General features: G+C 40.9%; 2 protein-coding genes across 2 annotated transcripts in view; one reads left to right on the forward strand and one right to left on the reverse strand.

The window, feature by feature from the left end:
* Positions 1-359: 359 nt before the first annotated feature.
* On the forward strand, positions 360-16945 carry LOC115268660 (coatomer subunit alpha). The gene is made up of 3 exons (XM_029876772.2): positions 360-640; positions 714-2676; positions 15033-16945. The coding sequence occupies exons 1-3, from the start codon at positions 561-563 to the stop codon at positions 16671-16673; spliced, it is 3684 nt and encodes a 1227-aa protein (XP_029732632.2). The 5' UTR covers positions 360-560; the 3' UTR covers positions 16674-16945.
* The window catches only part of LOC109429119 (mediator of RNA polymerase II transcription subunit 16), a 72674-nt gene continuing 71593 nt past the window's right edge, over positions 16721-17801 (reverse strand). Inside the window, exon 7 of the mRNA XM_029876773.2 lies at positions 16721-17090. Within this exon, the coding sequence (XP_029732633.2) occupies positions 17057-17090 (34 nt within the window). The 3' untranslated portion in view covers positions 16721-17056. The remainder of the gene's footprint in view (positions 17091-17801) is intronic.

Here is a 17801-nt window from a genome sequence, read left to right on the forward strand (position 1 = left end):
ATTTGACGTTTGAGCGGTGCCGACACCTCTTAAACGTCAAATTTCGTGTGAGAATAAGCAGGCCAGAATAAATTCGTGCAGTAATCCATAGGGCGATTTACTGGGGGAACCGTGGGGAAAACTGGTGCCACGAACTTGGCCACGAATCGAACTCAATTTGTTCTTGATTATTTATGAAGTCTATGGTGTTACGTCTGTTTGTCTGTGACTCGGTCTGTGATTCAGTTCAGATGTTCCACTTTTGGCCAAAATGAGTTAAATTTTACTCACTTTTGAGTAAATTTACACGAGTGTGCAAAAGACTACCACTGGGCAATCCAACTGGTCTAGATCAAATTGACAGATTTCGTCCGACGTGTCAACACACAACATCGCAGGGAAAAAGGAGTCGAAAAAGAAGTGCAAAAGTCGAAATATTTTGTAAAATTTTCAATTTTCCTGTGAAATTGCTCAAATTGAGCCGAAACGCATCCAAAGTGGGCGTTAGCTGTAAGTGAAAGTTAAGCTCTGACGCTGGAAAATATTTTGTGCAAAGAAAAAGTGGAATATTGTCAACCGGAATGCTTACAAATTTCGAAACCAAGTCGGCTCGAGTGAAGGGTCTCTCGTTCCACCCGAAGCGACCATGGATTCTGGCCAGGTAAGCACAGTTTTGTCTGATGGATTTTGATTGAAGTTAAATTTTATTTTTATGTTTTTTCTTTGCGTAACAGTTTGCACAGTGGCGTGATTCAACTGTGGGACTATCGTATTAGTACACTGATCGAGAAGTTCGATGAACATGACGGGCCGGTCCGTGGAATTGCCTTCCACAGCCAGCAGCCGCTGTTCGTGTCCGGGGGAGATGATTTTAAGATTAAGGTGTGGAACTACAAGCAGAGGCGCTGCATTTTTTCGCTGTTGGGACATTTGGACTACGTCCGGACGACGGTGTTCCATCATGAGTATCCGTGGATCTTGAGTGCATCCGATGATCAGACGATCAGGATCTGGAACTGGCAGTCGCGGTCGTGCATCTGTGTCCTGACCGGGCATAACCATTACGTGATGTGTGCCCAGTTCCACCCGACGGATGACATCATTGTGTCGGCTTCGCTGGATCAGACCGTGCGGATTTGGGACATTTCCGGTCTGAGGAAAAAGAATGTGGCACCGGGACCTTCCGGTTTGGATGATCACCTGAAGAATCCGACGGCCACGGATCTATTTGGTCAAGCGGATGCTGTGGTGAAACATGTTTTGGAGGGTCACGATCGCGGTGTTAACTGGGCTCATTTCCATCCGACTCTGCCGCTGATCGTGTCTGGAGCGGACGATCGTCAGATTAAGCTGTGGCGAATGAATGAATACAAGGCTTGGGAAGTGGACACTTGTCGCGGACATTACAACAATGTTTCCTGTGTGCTGTTCCATCCGCGGGCGGAGCTGATCGTTTCCAACAGCGAGGACAAAAGCATCCGAGTTTGGGACATGACCAAACGTCAGTGCATCCACACGTTCCGTAGGGAACATGAGCGGTTCTGGATTTTGGCTGCTCATCCCAATTTGAATCTGTTCGCAGCTGGCCATGATTCCGGAATGATCGTGTTCAAGTTGGAACGTGAACGTCCGGCTTACGCAGTCTATGGTAATTGCCTGTACTACGTCAAGGAACGATTCCTCCGAGAACTCGATTTCAATACCACGACCGATTCCGTTGTGATGACGATTCGTGGAGGTGGAAAGACTCCGGTTTACAGCATGTCGTATAACCCTGCGTTGAACGCAGTCCTCCTGTGCACCAGAACCTCTAACTTGGAGAACAGCACTTATGATCTATATAGCATTCCGCAAAAGGACAGCAACTCCCAGAACAACGAAACCGACAGCAAGCGTTCTTCCGGTATGACTGCCGTTTGGGTCGCCCGTAATCGGTTTGCTGTTTTGGACCGTTCGAACCAGTTGGTCATCAAGAACTTCAAGAACGAGGTCACCAAGAAAATTCAGACCCCGGTTTGCGATGAGATCTTCTACGCCGGAACTGGAATGTTGCTCCTCCGTGAACCGGAGCACGTGACCCTGTTCGACGTACAGCAACTTCGCACCCTGGCTCAGGTGAAAATCGCCAAGTGCAAATACGTTGTTTGGTCCGCTGATATGAGCCACGTTGCCCTCTTGGCCAAGCATACCCTAAATATCTGTAATCGTCGTCTGGATCTTCTTTGCTCTATCCACGAAAGCGCTCGTATCAAGAGTGGTGCCTGGGACGAATCGGGAGTGTTCATCTACACCACCTCCAACCACATCAAGTATGCGATCATCAACGGAGATCACGGAATCATCCGTACGTTGGATCTTCCGATCTACATCACCCGGGTCAAGAACAGCCAAGTGTTCTGTTTGGATCGGGAGTGTCGCACCCGCGTCCTCAACATCGACACCACCGAGTACAAGTTCAAGCTGGCGCTGATCAACCGGAAGTACGAGGAGGTTCTGCACATGGTGCGCAATGCGCGGCTCGTTGGGCAGAGCATTATTGCCTATCTGCAACAGAAGGGCTACCCGGAGGTGGCGCTACACTTTGTCAAGGATGAGAAGACCCGGTTCGGGTTGGCACTGGAATGCGGCAACATCGAAGTGGCGCTAGAGGCGGCAAAGGCCCTCGATGATAAGCAGTGCTGGGAGCGATTGGCACAGGTGAGTTTTGATTACATAGTTGTTGTGTAGTGAATGAACATCTTCATTGAGACTTTCAGCCAGTGGCTGGTTCATCTCCGTGTTGATGGCAGTTACTGTCTGATTGTTAATACTTATTTTTATTGTTATTATTTATCAATCCATTTGATATGAGTCTTAATGAATGTTACTTATACTAATTTAAACATTAATTGGGTTCTTTAGGGGTATCCAGATTATTGCATAATCAGAATCTCCGTTCAAAAATTAGTCGAAATACAAAATTTCATAATTTTTGGTGCCCGGGAACTATTTTTAAAATGCATTTAAAGTTTGTATGGGGAAAATTTTTTGTTAGGGGCGAACTGTCACTTTATTGATTAAACTGTCATTCTATCCACGAAAATTAAAACTGTTTTGTTTATTTAACCATCAAAACAAAGGAATTGGAACGCAATAACATCATCTTATACTCGGAAAAATGAGCTCTTTCGATTAGGCTAAACAAAATGGCAATATTTGATTCACTAAACAACCCAATTGGGAGCAATGAATGTTTGACGTGGCTTCTGAATTGCGTTGAAGACATTCCAAATTCGAACAAATAGGCCACATTATTGAAAGCGCTTATTATGGAGGACATCGGTTCATTACAGCCATACACTGAACGATGAAATCGTGTTGCGAGCATCCGTTCAAAACTTCTACGTTGAATCCTGTTGGAAGCATTCAGAGATAGCCTTGTAAGAAGATTTGGGCAGTCTATTTCTCCATTCAGGATCTTGGCAGCGATAACAGCCTGTTGATCGCGGACGAAGTGTCTACGTCGTTTGTGACCTTGGATGGATTGAAGCAGGGGGATGCTCTTTCAAATTTTATTGTTCAACATTGCACTCGAAGGAGCGATTAGGAGGTCAGGCGTGCAGAGGAATGGCTCTATCATCACACGGTCGCACATGCTCCTCGGTTTTGCGGACGATATTGATCTCATCGGCATCGATCGTAGGGCAGTGGAGGAAGCTTATGCTCCACTGAAGAGAGAGACAGCGAGGATAGGCTTGATGATTAACTCTACCAAGACGAAGTACATGATAGCGGGTAGAGACAGAAGCAGGCCTAGTGGTGTTAGTGCTGAGGTAGTGATTGATGGGGAAGTGTTTGAAATTGTTGAAGAATTTGTTTATCTTGGAACACTTGTGACATGTGACAATGACGTTTCCCGTGAAGTGAAAAGGCGTATTGCAGCTGCGAATAGGGCCTTTTACGGATTGCGTAGCCAGCTTAGGTCCCGTAACTTGCAAACGCAAACAAAATTCGCTCTGTATAAGACGCTGATTCTTCCGGTTGCCCTCTACGGTCACGAAGCGTGGACGTTAAAGGAGGTAGACCGAAAAGCTTTTGGAGTTTTTGAGCGCAAAGTGCTGCGGACAATTCTCGGTGGGAAACAAGAAAATGGAGTGTGGCGCAGACGCATGAATCACGAGTTGTACCAAGTGTACGAAGATGCGAATATTGTGAAACGTATAAAATACGGCAGACTTCAGTGGGCTGGACACGTAGTGCGAATGTCGGAAGAAAGAATAGCGAAAACAATATTCAGCAGAGAACCCGGTAGAGGTAGGCGACTTCGTGGGCGGCCGCGAACTCGCTGGCTGCACGCGGTTGAAGAAGATCTACGATCCCTACACGTTCGGGGAAACTGGAGGAACATCGCCCAAGACCGACGAAGATGGTGCTCTACTATACGCTCGGCATTGGAGTAAAGTTACTTTGTAGCCAACAAGGTATCAAGGTAGGTAACAGCCTGTTGAATTTACTGCCGTTGCTCTAGTGTTTCTATTCCAAGTAAGCAACACCGGTCTTCGTATGGTGGCAGAATGGTACGGTCTCTCCATGGAAGTCGCCGTAGGGCATAGTGCACAAACCGTTTTTGAATACGTTTCAGCCTGTCCACTAGTATGGGACAAATATCAAATCCTCGCTCCAGTCGACTTTTTAGATCCCATTTAGGTCCCATATGAACTGTGCAAAATTTCAGCGCAATCGGTGAAACTATAATTTAGCGCAAACGGTTCAAAGTTTTCATAGGATTTACTATGGGAAAAGTTACACTTTCAGATAAAAAATCCCAGAGGTCGCCCCTTGTCTCCTTAATTCAAATCGATCAACGTTTCTTGTAGAAAAATAATTCATGAAACTTTCCTTCGAAGACCGCAAAACAATTGGATGCTTGTGAAAAAAGTTATTAATTTATTACCGATTAGTGATCCAACGAACGGCTTTTTGTTTTGTTTTATTAGCAGCACTGTAGCTGCTGCCTTGGCTGCTGCTGTTTCTGGGGGTGGTGATGCCTCCCGCCTCCCCATGCAACAACGGCAGCAGCAGTGCTGCTGATAAAACAAAATAAAAAGCCGTTCGTTGGATCACTAATCGGTAATAAATCAATAACTTTTTCCACAAGCATCCAATTGTTTTGCGGTCTTCGAAGGAAAGTTTCATGAATTATTTTTCTACAAGAAACGTTGATCGATTTGAATTAAGGAGACAAGGGGCGACCTCTGGGATTTTTTATCTGAAAGTGTAACTTTTCCCATAGTAAATCCTATGAAAACTTTGAACCGCTTGCGCTAAATTATAGTTTCACCGATTGCGCTGAAATTTTGTACAGATCATATGGGACCTAAATGGAATCTAAAAAGTCGACTGGAGCGAGGATTTATTTTTTCCATACAAGCGTGTACCATACTACTGTCCACCCAGCTTGCTTGATATAAACACCAAACAACGGATGAGGTTTCCAAAATCGACCGAACCAGCGAGGTGTAAAGTGTTTTCAAACACCGGATATCATCGAAATCTTTGGATGTTCGCATAATGAATCCCAGCTGTCGATTTGCACGATCGATGATTTCCGAGCGATGCTCATTGAAGGATAATCTGGAATCTAGCAGCACTCCCAAGTCTCACTTGGCTGACTCGCTGAATGGATGTATCGCCAATTTTGTAATCCATGCGAATAGGAGCTGTGCAACGGTGGAAGGTTATCACGAAGCATTTATTGATGCTGAGCCTCCTTCGATTGACTTCACGCCAACGGACGAAGGCTTTTAGTAATTGTTGCAATCCTTCACAGTCGGCTAGACTTTCAACAACAACATAGATCTTAAGATCGTCAGCGTATATCAGTCTGCATCCAATGCCCAGTAAAGCAGCGACATCGTTGAAGTAAAGTGCGAAAAGAAGCGGCCCAAGATTACCCCCTTGCGGTACGTCGGAGGAATTAGTAAACTAGGTAGAAGTATACGATCCGATCTTGACGCAAAGCTTCCTGTCGCAAAGGTATGACTCCAACCACTTTACCATGTCGTCCGACGCATCAAGCTTCGCCAACTTGCATAACAAGATACGATAATCGATTTTATCAAATGCTGCCTTCAAATCGGTGAAGATTGCGTCAACTTGTTTCCCATCTTCTAACTGGTTGATGCAGGTGGAGGAGAAGCAAAGAAGTTTGCTCATTTCTGACCTGCCAGGGTAGAATCCATGCTGGACAGTGGAAAAAGGTAGTTGTTGATTACCGTCTCGAATAGCTTGTAGCCAGCACACAGTGATGTAATACCTCTGTAGTTACGATCATCGCTTTTGTTATACCATTTTTGTAGATTGGGAACATAAAGGAAACTTCTTATTCTGCGGTGTGAGATTGAAGATATAACACAGAGGAGATGCGAGTGAGCCTATGCCCTTCTTGAAAACGATTGCAGGAATCTTATCTGGCCCATGGCGTAATAGACGGTTTCATCTTCTTGGCAGCATCCCGTAGCTCACCTTCAGTCACTAGTGGTATACCAATGTCGCGCAGCGATTTTAAGGTACAACGGAAGCAGCATGCATAGCATCATCACTAGTTGAAGGGTTTATCGGATCTTATATCTTGTACCGACTTTTCGAACCCTCTAAGCAGAATGCCCTCTTCGAATGAGTGTAATCAGTTTTGTACCTTTAAATTCCGCCCTATTCTGCTTCTTCTTTGACAGATACGCGTATTTCGACTACCACTTGTAATCTTCCTCAGTGTCAATTATCTACATGAGTCATCCTCATTCGAAAAAGGAACTTACAAGTTATTAACGCAGTTAACTTTACTCATGTAGGGTGCGGGCACCGGTTTTGGCCAGTCTAAGGGAAATCATTTCTATAAAAATTACCTATAATCCTATGAAAACAACTAATGCGTCAAATGAAAGGTTTCAATCTATATTTCGAAGGAAAAATGCAGAAATCAAGCCAATACTTGATTTTTGTATTAAAAGTGGCACTGGCCAAAATAAAAGCTCTGCCGCAGTTTTGGCCATATTCTTCAGTTTGGTTTCTATTTTGGCCAATCACGTGTATTTTTTATGGGAGTGGCCAAATTAGAAGCACCCTGGCCAAAATAGATGTATGGGAGCAGATTTTTTAAGGAAATATATTTTTTTCTTCTAGTTTTTAATCAAAATGTGTGGTTTTCACAGCTGTAATTATCATATTGTATTAGAATCTACTACAGTGATAGACATTCGTTTAGCCGAGGCTAAAAAAAAATCAAAAAAGTGCCAGGAAACTCATACAAAAGATTTTATGATACAACTTTTTTATCGTAGTGATAGTATAGCTAGTACTGTTTTATAAAAATGTGATATATCACACTTACATATACACTGAATCAAAAACGAGGGTAAAGACCCTTCAAATGTCATTTTTTGCCTAGACATTCGTTTAGCCGAATTGTACAATTTTTAGAATTACATAATAAAAATCTATCAAATTTCGAAAAATATCTAACAAAGTCATTTTGTATGGTGATCTGCATTATAGATCGACTTGTAAATCATGAATTAGATCGTTTTTGGAAGTGTTGCCATATTAATTTTGCATACATCTCATATAAATATGTCATAATATTTTAAATGTTTCTCAATTGAGATTTGGTGTAGTTATTTTTATCGGAAGTGTTTCAAAAGAATCTAATGAAAGTTTCATGACCAAAGCAGGTTGAAATTTTGCGAAAAACTACGTTTTTAACAGAAAAAACCCGATTTAATCCACCTATGGTGAACAGAACCCTTCTTACACTTATTAAAAATATTGTTGTATTATGCGTATTAAGCAAATTTATTTTGTGCGATTGGCCAAAAGTTCTAGAAAATATTGTGGATTTGACATCTAGTGAAATGGTTCCCAAAATAGCATAGACCATGGACTTACCAGTAATGCCAGATACCTCCAAGAATCTTATATGGAATGTTAAAAAAATAGCTTTCATATTCTGGAATATTGTATCTTTTGTTAACTGCCAAATAATCTTGAATCGATTAACAAATGGATAAAAAAAACAGCAAGATGCACTTTGTCTCATATCTCTTAATCAGTCGAATAAATTAACTCCGAAGTACTTGGTATTCATGGTTATGGTGTTGAAAGGACAAAAATGATACATCTACTAAGTTAATCAGTTTTGGCATTAACTAGTTATTTTGGCTGTACAGTTCTTGCATTTTTCCCACAATATATAAATTTAAAGCTTTCATTTAACATATTGTTAGTTTTCATAAAATTCCTGTGTATTTGTAATTTGTTAATTATAATTTTGTTGAAAACAATAACCTGCTAGAATACACTTTGTATGAGATCAGCATTATTTATTGAAAAATAATTTCCCATAGACTGGTCAAAAACAAATGCAAGATAACAAGTGAATATAATAAAAAAAATAATTTATTGAAATACTCTACGTAAGATATCTCAGTAATCAAATGTCGAATCGAAATAAAATTTCAGGGCCTTATACAAGCATATTGTAGCTTTCATTTGGTGCTTAGAGAACCCAAATCGGTTAGCAGACGGCTGAGATATTTATTATGGTACCCTTGGTCAAAAATCTCAAAAAGTTAACCTGTATTACTCCCAAGTACTCTTTGAAAGATATCTCGGTAACCAAATGTCCAATCCTAATGAAAATGTATAGGGTTCTACTAGAATGTTGTAGCTTTTATTTGGTGCCAGGATAACCGAAATCGGTTGACAGACGGCTAAGATATTTATTATGATACTTTTGGTCAAAAATCTCAAAAGGTTTAGTTGTATAAATTCGAAGTACTCTTCGAAAGATATCTCTGTAACCAAATGTCCAATCGAAATAAAATTTCTGGGCGATCTACTAGGATGCTGTAGCTTTCATTTGGTGCCAAGAGAACCCAAATCGATTGACAAACGGTCGAAATATTTATTATGATACACTTGGTCAAAAATCCTAAAAAGTTTAGAAGTATGACTCATAAGTACTCTTCGAAAGATATCTCGGTAACCAAACGTCCAATCGAAAAAAAATTCAATAGCGTTCTACTAGGATGTAGTAGCTTTCATTTGCTTCCAAGAGAACTCAAATCGGTTGACAGACGGCTGAGAAACGTGCGTGACTTTTTTTTGTAACGCACATACACACACACACACACACATACACACATACACACACACACACACATACAGACATTTGCTCAGTTCGTCGAGCTGAGTTCATTGGTATATGAGACTCGGCCCTCCGGGCCTCGGATCGAAAGTCGGTTTTTCGAGCGATATTTATACCCTTCTTATGGGTGTAAGAAGGGTAAAAATAACACAAACCATCAAAAAATCACGTATTTAAGTATTGTTTTGATGAAATATGATGGTTTCACTTGTATAAATCACAGAGTTCACTACTATTACGTCTTCTAATAGCTCCCAATATCTTCTAGACTGTATTCTGGCTGAAATAATATACATTGGACGGCTCATATTTCGAGAAATGGCACCGAAAGTATTCAAACTTCTAGCATGAACTACTTGTTTCATAATTTAGACATTCTTTTCAAATAAATCATGTTAAAAATGAATGTGGTTCACAACTAAGACTCATTTATAATATATTTCTTCAGATTGAATGAAATAAGCCATTTTTTTACCAAATCTTGCATTTTTGTATGAGTATTTGCTTTTGAATAATCAGGGTACATAAAATCTGACACTTCTTGCAGTTCTTTCACTTTGCAGTCTTCTAACTCATTTAGTAATGGTAGTATCAAACAGGTATACTCCACAGGCATTAGGGCACGTATTTATTTCAATGCAGAACTATTGCGGATTTTTAGAAAAATTTCCACTCTGCGGTAGCCGTCGAGTTCTACCGCAGCTGTCAAAGTCCTACCGCAGGCTTGAAAATCATCCTATCATTGAAACTGAAGGCCAAATCGAAGCATGCTTGCAAGGTGATTTGAACTGAAAACCAACAACAAACAATGATCATCGGCGTCGTATCCAAGGCATCGCTAGGGCTCGCTAAGGTAGATCGATGATACCTCAGTGAAAATCAGTAGTCTGACAGCTGCGGTAGCTTTTCGTTCTACCGTAAAACGGAAAGTTTTCTCTAAATTAGCAATATTTATTTTAGCTTTTATCAATCCCATTTTAAAGTTTAACCACAGACAAACAGACGTAACACTCTAATAATTCACATCGTACACCGATTTAACGGTCTTTTTCAAAATTTGATAGTTGGCCAACTGCCCAACCGTGGCGCTCGCATCGTTTTTGTTCGAGTTTGACGTTTGCTCACTACCGCCACCTAGTTGGTGGTCGGCCAAACATAGGCCTTTTAGCATTGGGCGAATATGTTTTCGTGACTATGATTTGAATCGAAAAATGTTCGAAGTGTTACGTCTGTTTGTCTGTGGTTTAACCAACCAAAAACCAATATACTTATTTTTTTCATGACATTTTATGCAATAATTTGAACATTTCAGACAATAATTCTGTGCCATATTTTCAAAACTGCTAATCTAGCTTACGTTTGAGTGTTTACAGAAATCAGTTTTCTTAACCTTTCAGTACTCGCGCCAATTTTTGTAACGCGAGCAGTCGCGCGTTGTACTTTATACAACACCCATACATTCTGAAATATCTAAGGATCCTGATTGTTTAGAGGAGGACTGTCTTTGGCAAAGTTGTTGTAAATTTCATGGGCTACTTGATGCTGACAAAGTTGATTCGTAATACGTCCACTAGGCGGCGCTAGTGAGCAATATCATGTTATATCTTATATCTCAGGATCCTGATATCTTAGAAAGATGGTGTCTTCGGCAAAGTTGTTTGGTAGGTAAACGGCTTACAGATTATTGGCCGTTTAATTGGAAATTCCACCACTAGGCGGCGCTAGTGAGCAAATAAACTTTATATTCTATATATCTCGGGATCCTGATTACTTAGAAAGATGGTGTCTTTGACAAAGTTGTTTGGTAGGTCAAGGACTTACGGATGATTCGCAGTTTAATTTGAAATTTCATCACTAGGCGGCGCTAGTGAGCAATTTCATGTTATATCTTATATCTCAGGATCCTGATGTCTTAGAAAGATTGTGTCTTCGGCAAAGTTGTTTGGTAGGTAAACGGCTTACAGATTATTGGCCGTTTAATTGGAAATTCCACCACTAGGCGGCGCTAGTGAGCAAATAAACTTTGTATCCTATGTATCTCGGGAACCTGATAACTTAGAAAGATTGTGTCTTCGGCAAAGTTGTTTGGTAGGTCAAGTACTTACGGATGATTCACAGTTTAATTTGAAATTTCATCACTTGGCGGCGCTAGTGAGCACGTAAACATATATTATGTATCTCTGGACCCTTATTACTTAGAAAGATAGTGTCTTCGACAAAGATGTTTGGTATATCAAGGGCTTATAGATGAGTGATAGTTGCGCTAGTGAGCACGTAAATTGTTGATCTCATGTAGCTCAGGATCCTTAAAAAGGCGCAGGACACCGTCTTCAGCCAGAGGCTGTACAGACTGAACAGAACTTAACACTAGACCATGGACACGACATACATTACATGCACCAGTGGATAGCATGGTGCGGTTACACGCTTGGTAACGCTAACCGAACGGCCACGAAGCTCCACTTTACTCAGAAAGATGGTGTCTTCGGCAAAGTTGTTTGGTAGATCAAAGACCAAATGGAGGCAAAGTTACCTCTCGTGCCGACCTTCTAAAAGATCGAAAACTTACAGATAGTTGTCCGTTTGAATAGTATTTTCACCACGAGATGACGCTAGTGAACATAAAAAATGTATATGCAATAGTTCTCAGGATCCTGGTTACTAGAAGAGAGATGGTGGTTTCGGCAAAGTTGTCAAATAGGCTAAGTGTATTTGGTTGATGGGTCGTTGAAATCAATACTTCGCCAGTAAGTGGTGCTAATGAGTATGCAAATTTTATATCTTACTAGCTGGCCCGGCAAACCTTGTCTTGCCGTCTTGTGGAGGTTTGACAACTGTTAAGCACAAAATAGCACCGCACTCTAGATTGGTTTCATTTAGATCGTGTTGATTTCCTTCCCAGCTCATGAAAAATCTGTAATTTGTCATTTTTTTTTTATTTTTTCAGTTTATTTTCGTAATTTTTAATACTTATAAACACAGCCACCATGAATACGAAGAGAACCATGCAAGAGTCATGCTGATCGGTTCACCCGTTCGAGAGTTTTGTTGCCTCAAAGAAACTTTGAACTCATATTTATATATATCTTATACTAGCTGTTCCGGCAAACTCTGTCTTGCCAATCTTGTGGTGGTTTGACAGCTTTTGAGCTAATTTAAGCACCGCACTCTAGATTGGTTTGATTTCGATCATATTGATTTTCTTCCCAGTTCATAAAAATCAGTACTTTATCAATTTTCTAACTTTTGGACTTGATTTTCGTAACTTTTTGTACATATAAACACAGCCACCACGAATACGAATCGAACCATGCAAGACTCATGCTGATCGGTCCACCCGTTCTTGAGTTTTGTTGCCTCAAAGGGATTTCAAACTCATTTTTATATAGATAGATATCTCCAAGTCTGATTACCTGGGAAGTTGATATCTTTGGCAAGGTTGGTTGGTAGATCAAGGGCTTTCAGTTGATTGACCATTTGATTCGTGCTTCTGCCACCAGAAGACGCTAGTTGTAAATTTGCAAAAGCATGAACGTGTTCGTCTAGAAAAAAAATCAACGAGCTGTAAATTTTTATACTTCCGAAAGTTTTCAAAATTTGAAAATTACACAACTAGTTGATTATAATTTGTTTAAATTTGCACTTGATTGATTAATTTTACATGAAGTTAAAGCGCTTAGTAAAATATTCAATATCTGACCATCGTGTTTCAGTATACTCTATCTTAAGGTTGTCAATGTCACGGGATAAGTACATCCATCCTTTATCCATCAAACAACAATGTCGAAGACATCATCTTTCTAAGTAATCAGGATCTTGATATATATGAGGTATAAAATGGGAATGCTCACTAGTGCCACCTGGATGTGAAATTGCACGTCATATTTGTCTTCATCAGTGAGTGTTTGATCTACTAAACAACTTTTCAGAAGACACCATCTTTCTAAGTAATCAGGGTCCTGAGACACATGAGTTATAAAATTTGAATACCCACTAGCGCCACCTAGATGTGGAGTTTCAAATCATACGGCTCTCCATCAGTTAGTGTTCGATCTACTAAACAACTTAGCTGAAGACATAATCTTTCTAACTAATCAAGATCTCGAGATATATGAGTTAAAATATTTGAGTACTCACTTGCGCCACCTGTATGTGGAACTCCACATCATACTTGTCTTCATCAGTTAGTGTTTGATCTACTAAAGAACTTTGCAGAAGACACCATCTTTCTAAGTAATCAGGGTCCTGAGATGTATGAGTTATAAAATTTCAATGCCCACTAGCGCCACCTAGATGTAGAGTTTCAAACCAAACGGCTCTCCATCAGTTAGTGTTTAACCAACCAAACAACTTTGCCGAAGACACCATCTTTCTAAGTACTCAGGATCCTGAGTTATATGGGATATAAAAAATACAAGCTCACTAGCGCCGCCTATCGGTTGAAATCTGGATTTCTCAGATCACCTCGCGAAGGCCCTTGATATCCCAAGTAACTTTGCCGAAGACACCATATTTTTAGATCATTTAGATTTTGAAATACACTAATTCACAATCAACTGTCTATCTTATCTTAAATATAGTACGTTCTTCATATTGCGATTTTCAACTTTCCGCATTATAAGGAGTTATACTGTTTTCAAAAAAGGTCTTATAATATTCCAAATAAGATTCCTGTAGAATACATTTGGGGTTGACATCGATAGAAAAGATGGTTTCAAAGTAATAGTCGATAATTCTTATGTGTTGTACAAAGTACAACAGCGCGATTAACGGAAGGTTAAATAAATTTGTTTATCGTCGCTTCTCCTTATCGGGACATTGTTTTATAATATTTCTCTGAATTTCACAAATAAATAAACTTTTAAGGTCAAACATCTTGCTAACACGTCATAAACTAAATGCCTTGGAGTATATTCTCGAAATATACTCACGAAATTGCAAAAAAATCTATTAAAAACCAATTTTTCATTTACCTCGGCTAAACGAATGTCTAGGCAAAAAATGAAATTTGAAGGGTTTTTACCCCCGGTTTTGTTTCAGTGTATATGTAAGTTTAATGTATTACATTTTTATAAAACTATACTAGATATACTATTACTACGATAAAAAAGTTTTATCATAAAATCTTTTGTATGCGTTTCCTGACACTTTTTTGTGCTCGGCTAAACGAATGTCTATCACTGTAGTAAAAATTAAATTTACGCATCGCAACAGGCTCAATACCGCACTATGGCCAAAACTCCGGACTGGCCAAAACTGAAGCTTCTACCCTACTTTTTGACGCTTTGGAAGTTGAAGTCACATTCTACCCTTGACGTTACAACGTTTTGATGCTTCTTTGATCAGATTTCTCCCTATAACTCATAAATTCGACCGTAAACCTCATATATTTTTTGATATTCGGATTCCTTGTAAAATTTGCAGTAAATTTGATCTGTAGAATATTGGAATATTGGGGTTTTCAGTTAGCTTAGTGGTTAAGGCTATGGATCGTCAATCCGGAGACGGCGGGTTCGATTCCCGTTCCGGTCGGGAAAATTTTCTCGACTCCTTGGGCATTAGGCCTGTCCACATTTCCAAAAATGTTCACTGATTCTCAAGTCCACTCGCATATTTTGATTGGCATCCTAAAAGAAGTAACTGGTCAAAATTCCAGCTAAATCCTTTGAAATTGAGACTCACTTTTTGGAAAAAATGGACAGGCCTATTGGGCATATAGTGTATCATTGTACTTGCCTCACAATAAATAGTTATATTTCCAAACAATTTACAATTTTGTCCTATCGAAGCGCTTGAGTTATTGACTTCGTCTTCGGCTTCTCTGCCTAGAACAGTTGTTGACGATTTCAACGTTTATCTTATTTTCCAGGTTGCCCTCATGCAAGGAAATCACCAGGTCGTGGAGATGTGCTACCAACGCACCAAGAACTTTGACAAGCTATCATTCCTCTATCTAATAACCGGTAACTTGGAAAAGCTGAAGAAGATGAACAAAATCGCCGAGATCCGGAAGGACGTGTCTGCTCAGTACCAAGGTGCTCTGCTCCTGGGAGATGTGAAGGAACGTGTTTCAATTCTCAAGAATTGCAACCAGACATCGCTGGCCTACTTGACCGCAAAGACCCACGGTCTGGAGGAGGATGCCAGCCAATTAGCTGAAACAATTACATCTGCAGGAAAGGATCTTCCAGAGGTCAATCCCAACGCCATGTTCTTGCGACCGCCGGTTCCGATTCAGCAGGCGGAGAGCAACTGGCCTCTGTTGACTGTGTCGAAGGGCTTCTTCGAGGGAACGATGATGTCCCGTGGAGCGGCCACCGTTCACCAGGCATTGGCTGCTACCGAAACCGTTGCGGAAGCTGCTGACGAGGACGGTTGGGGCGTGGATGACGACTTGAAGGATGATGATAAGTTTGAGGACGCTAAGGATGACGATGATGTCAAACTGGAGGGAGGCGAAGGAGCCGGCTGGGATGTTGGCGATGAAGATCTCGAACTGCCGGAAGAATTGATGTCCAAGATTTCCGCTAGTGCAGCTGGAGACAAAGGCTTCTACGCTGTGCCGCCAAGGGGTTTGCCTCCGTCGCACTTCTGGACCATCAACTCCCAACTGGCGGCGGATCATGTACGTGCTGGATCATACGAAACGGCATTCCGTCTGCTACATGACCAGATCGGGGTCGTCAATTTCGCTCCTTACAAGGATCTCTTCATGGAGTCTCATTTAGGATCAAAAACATCGTATACTTGCTTGCCAAATATGGGTCCTCTAGGAGCATACCCGAACCGAAACTGGAAAGAAATGAACGTTAAAAACTGTCACCCTACCTTAGCTTTCAAATTGAACGATCTAGTTCAAGCTCTTCAATCTTGTTATCAATTGACCACGACGGGCAAATTCACTGAAGCCATCGAAAAACTTCAACACATAATCCTGTGCATTCCTCTGCTTGTAGTAGAATCCCGCACAGAAATTGCCGAAGCTCAACAGCTGCTGACCATCTGTCGAGAATATGTGGTCGGTCTTCAGATGGAAACCATCCGAAAGGGACTACCGAAGAACACCTTAGACGAGCAGAAGCGCATCTGCGAATTGGCCGCCTACTTCACCCACGTCAACCTCCAACCGGTTCATCAGATCCTGACCCTTCGTACCGCTCTAAACCTATTCTTCAAGCTGAAAAACTACAAAACGGCAGCGTCCTTCGCTCGGCGCCTGCTCGAACTGGGTCCTCGTCCGGAAGTCGCCCAGCAAGCCCGTAAAATTCTCCAAGCATGTGAAATGAACGAAACCGATGAGCACACCCTCCAGTATGACGAACACAATCCGTTCACCCTGTGCGCCGTCACGTACAAGCCCATCTATCGAGGAAAGCCGGAGGAGAAATGTTCCCTCTGCTCGGCGTCGTACCTTCCGCCGTACAAGGGTGTGACGTGCGCTGTCTGTCGGGTGGCCGAAGTGGGCAAGGACGTGATCGGTCTGAGGATCAGCGCTTCACAGTTCAAATAGGGATTTGTTCTTTCCGCACTGAATTGAAAAGTTTGAGGGCATTTCAATACACATAAAATATGATAAACTTTTATTAAATAATTATATTCTATATTACGAAGCTACGTAAAAAAACGTGAACACAATTCAATATGTATTCCATATAACTTAAAAAAAAACATAAAACATATGTATTGTGAAAGGTCATCAATAATGTGCCGACCGCACGCTGTCCATCGTCGGTCAGATCGATGTGATTGAGAATCCGTAATAAACCGAGAGTTACTGCAATACACCTGGAGTCAAATCGTACGGGACAAGGCGAAGAGTCCCTTATTCATCACGCTAGTGGAATCTCACCTTCATGATCCTTGGCTTTGCTTCGGAGGGGGACGACATCTAGTCTAAGCAACTTCGAGTCGCCAGAAGCCGTTGCATCTGGAATGGAAACGATGTGGAAACGGTCCAGGTAAGTTATTTGATTCTTCACTTCTGATTTATGAATAGAAAATCCTTGGTTTCTGGCACGTATCTTCAGGGTGGCCACTCAGAACGGCAAATAAAATTCCCGAGTTTTTCCCGATAGTTTTGAAAATTTTCCGGATTCTCAAATGTTATAGTTTTCAGTGGAAATTAAATGTAGCCTTTAGAAGAAAATTAAGAAAATTAACATTTTCAAAACCATTGCACAGTGGTCCACGAACCAGATTTACGAGGAAAGATACATTCGGCGCCTTCAAATGAGTTTTTAGACAAATATAGCCTTCTACAAAGATGTCTCTAATAATAAGGCCCTATTTCTAATGTGCATGAAAATTAGGGTGGTCCATATTTTCAAAGAAATTGGAAACCAAACTTTTTTATTGGCAAGAATAACTATATACATTCCTTGGCAAAGTTGTAGACCTATCAATTTTTAGCAAGTTTGCTGAAGACAGTTTTTACACCGAGAAAATTTTCTACTCAGCCAGGTCTTACTCAGAAATCGAAAAATCCTTTGTATTCTTACTCAGTTTCGGCTAAAACTGGGACAACCCACAGCCAATTGGCTTCTTTAGCGGTGTTGAGATAATTCCATATTCAGAATCTGCATACAAAACTGAGCCGAAATCCAAATTTTCATGAATTTTGGTGCCCGGGAACCTATTT

Source organism: Aedes albopictus, chromosome 2, assembly GCF_035046485.1.
Source record: "Aedes albopictus strain Foshan chromosome 2, AalbF5, whole genome shotgun sequence".
Taxonomy (NCBI): domain Eukaryota; kingdom Metazoa; phylum Arthropoda; class Insecta; order Diptera; family Culicidae; genus Aedes; species Aedes albopictus.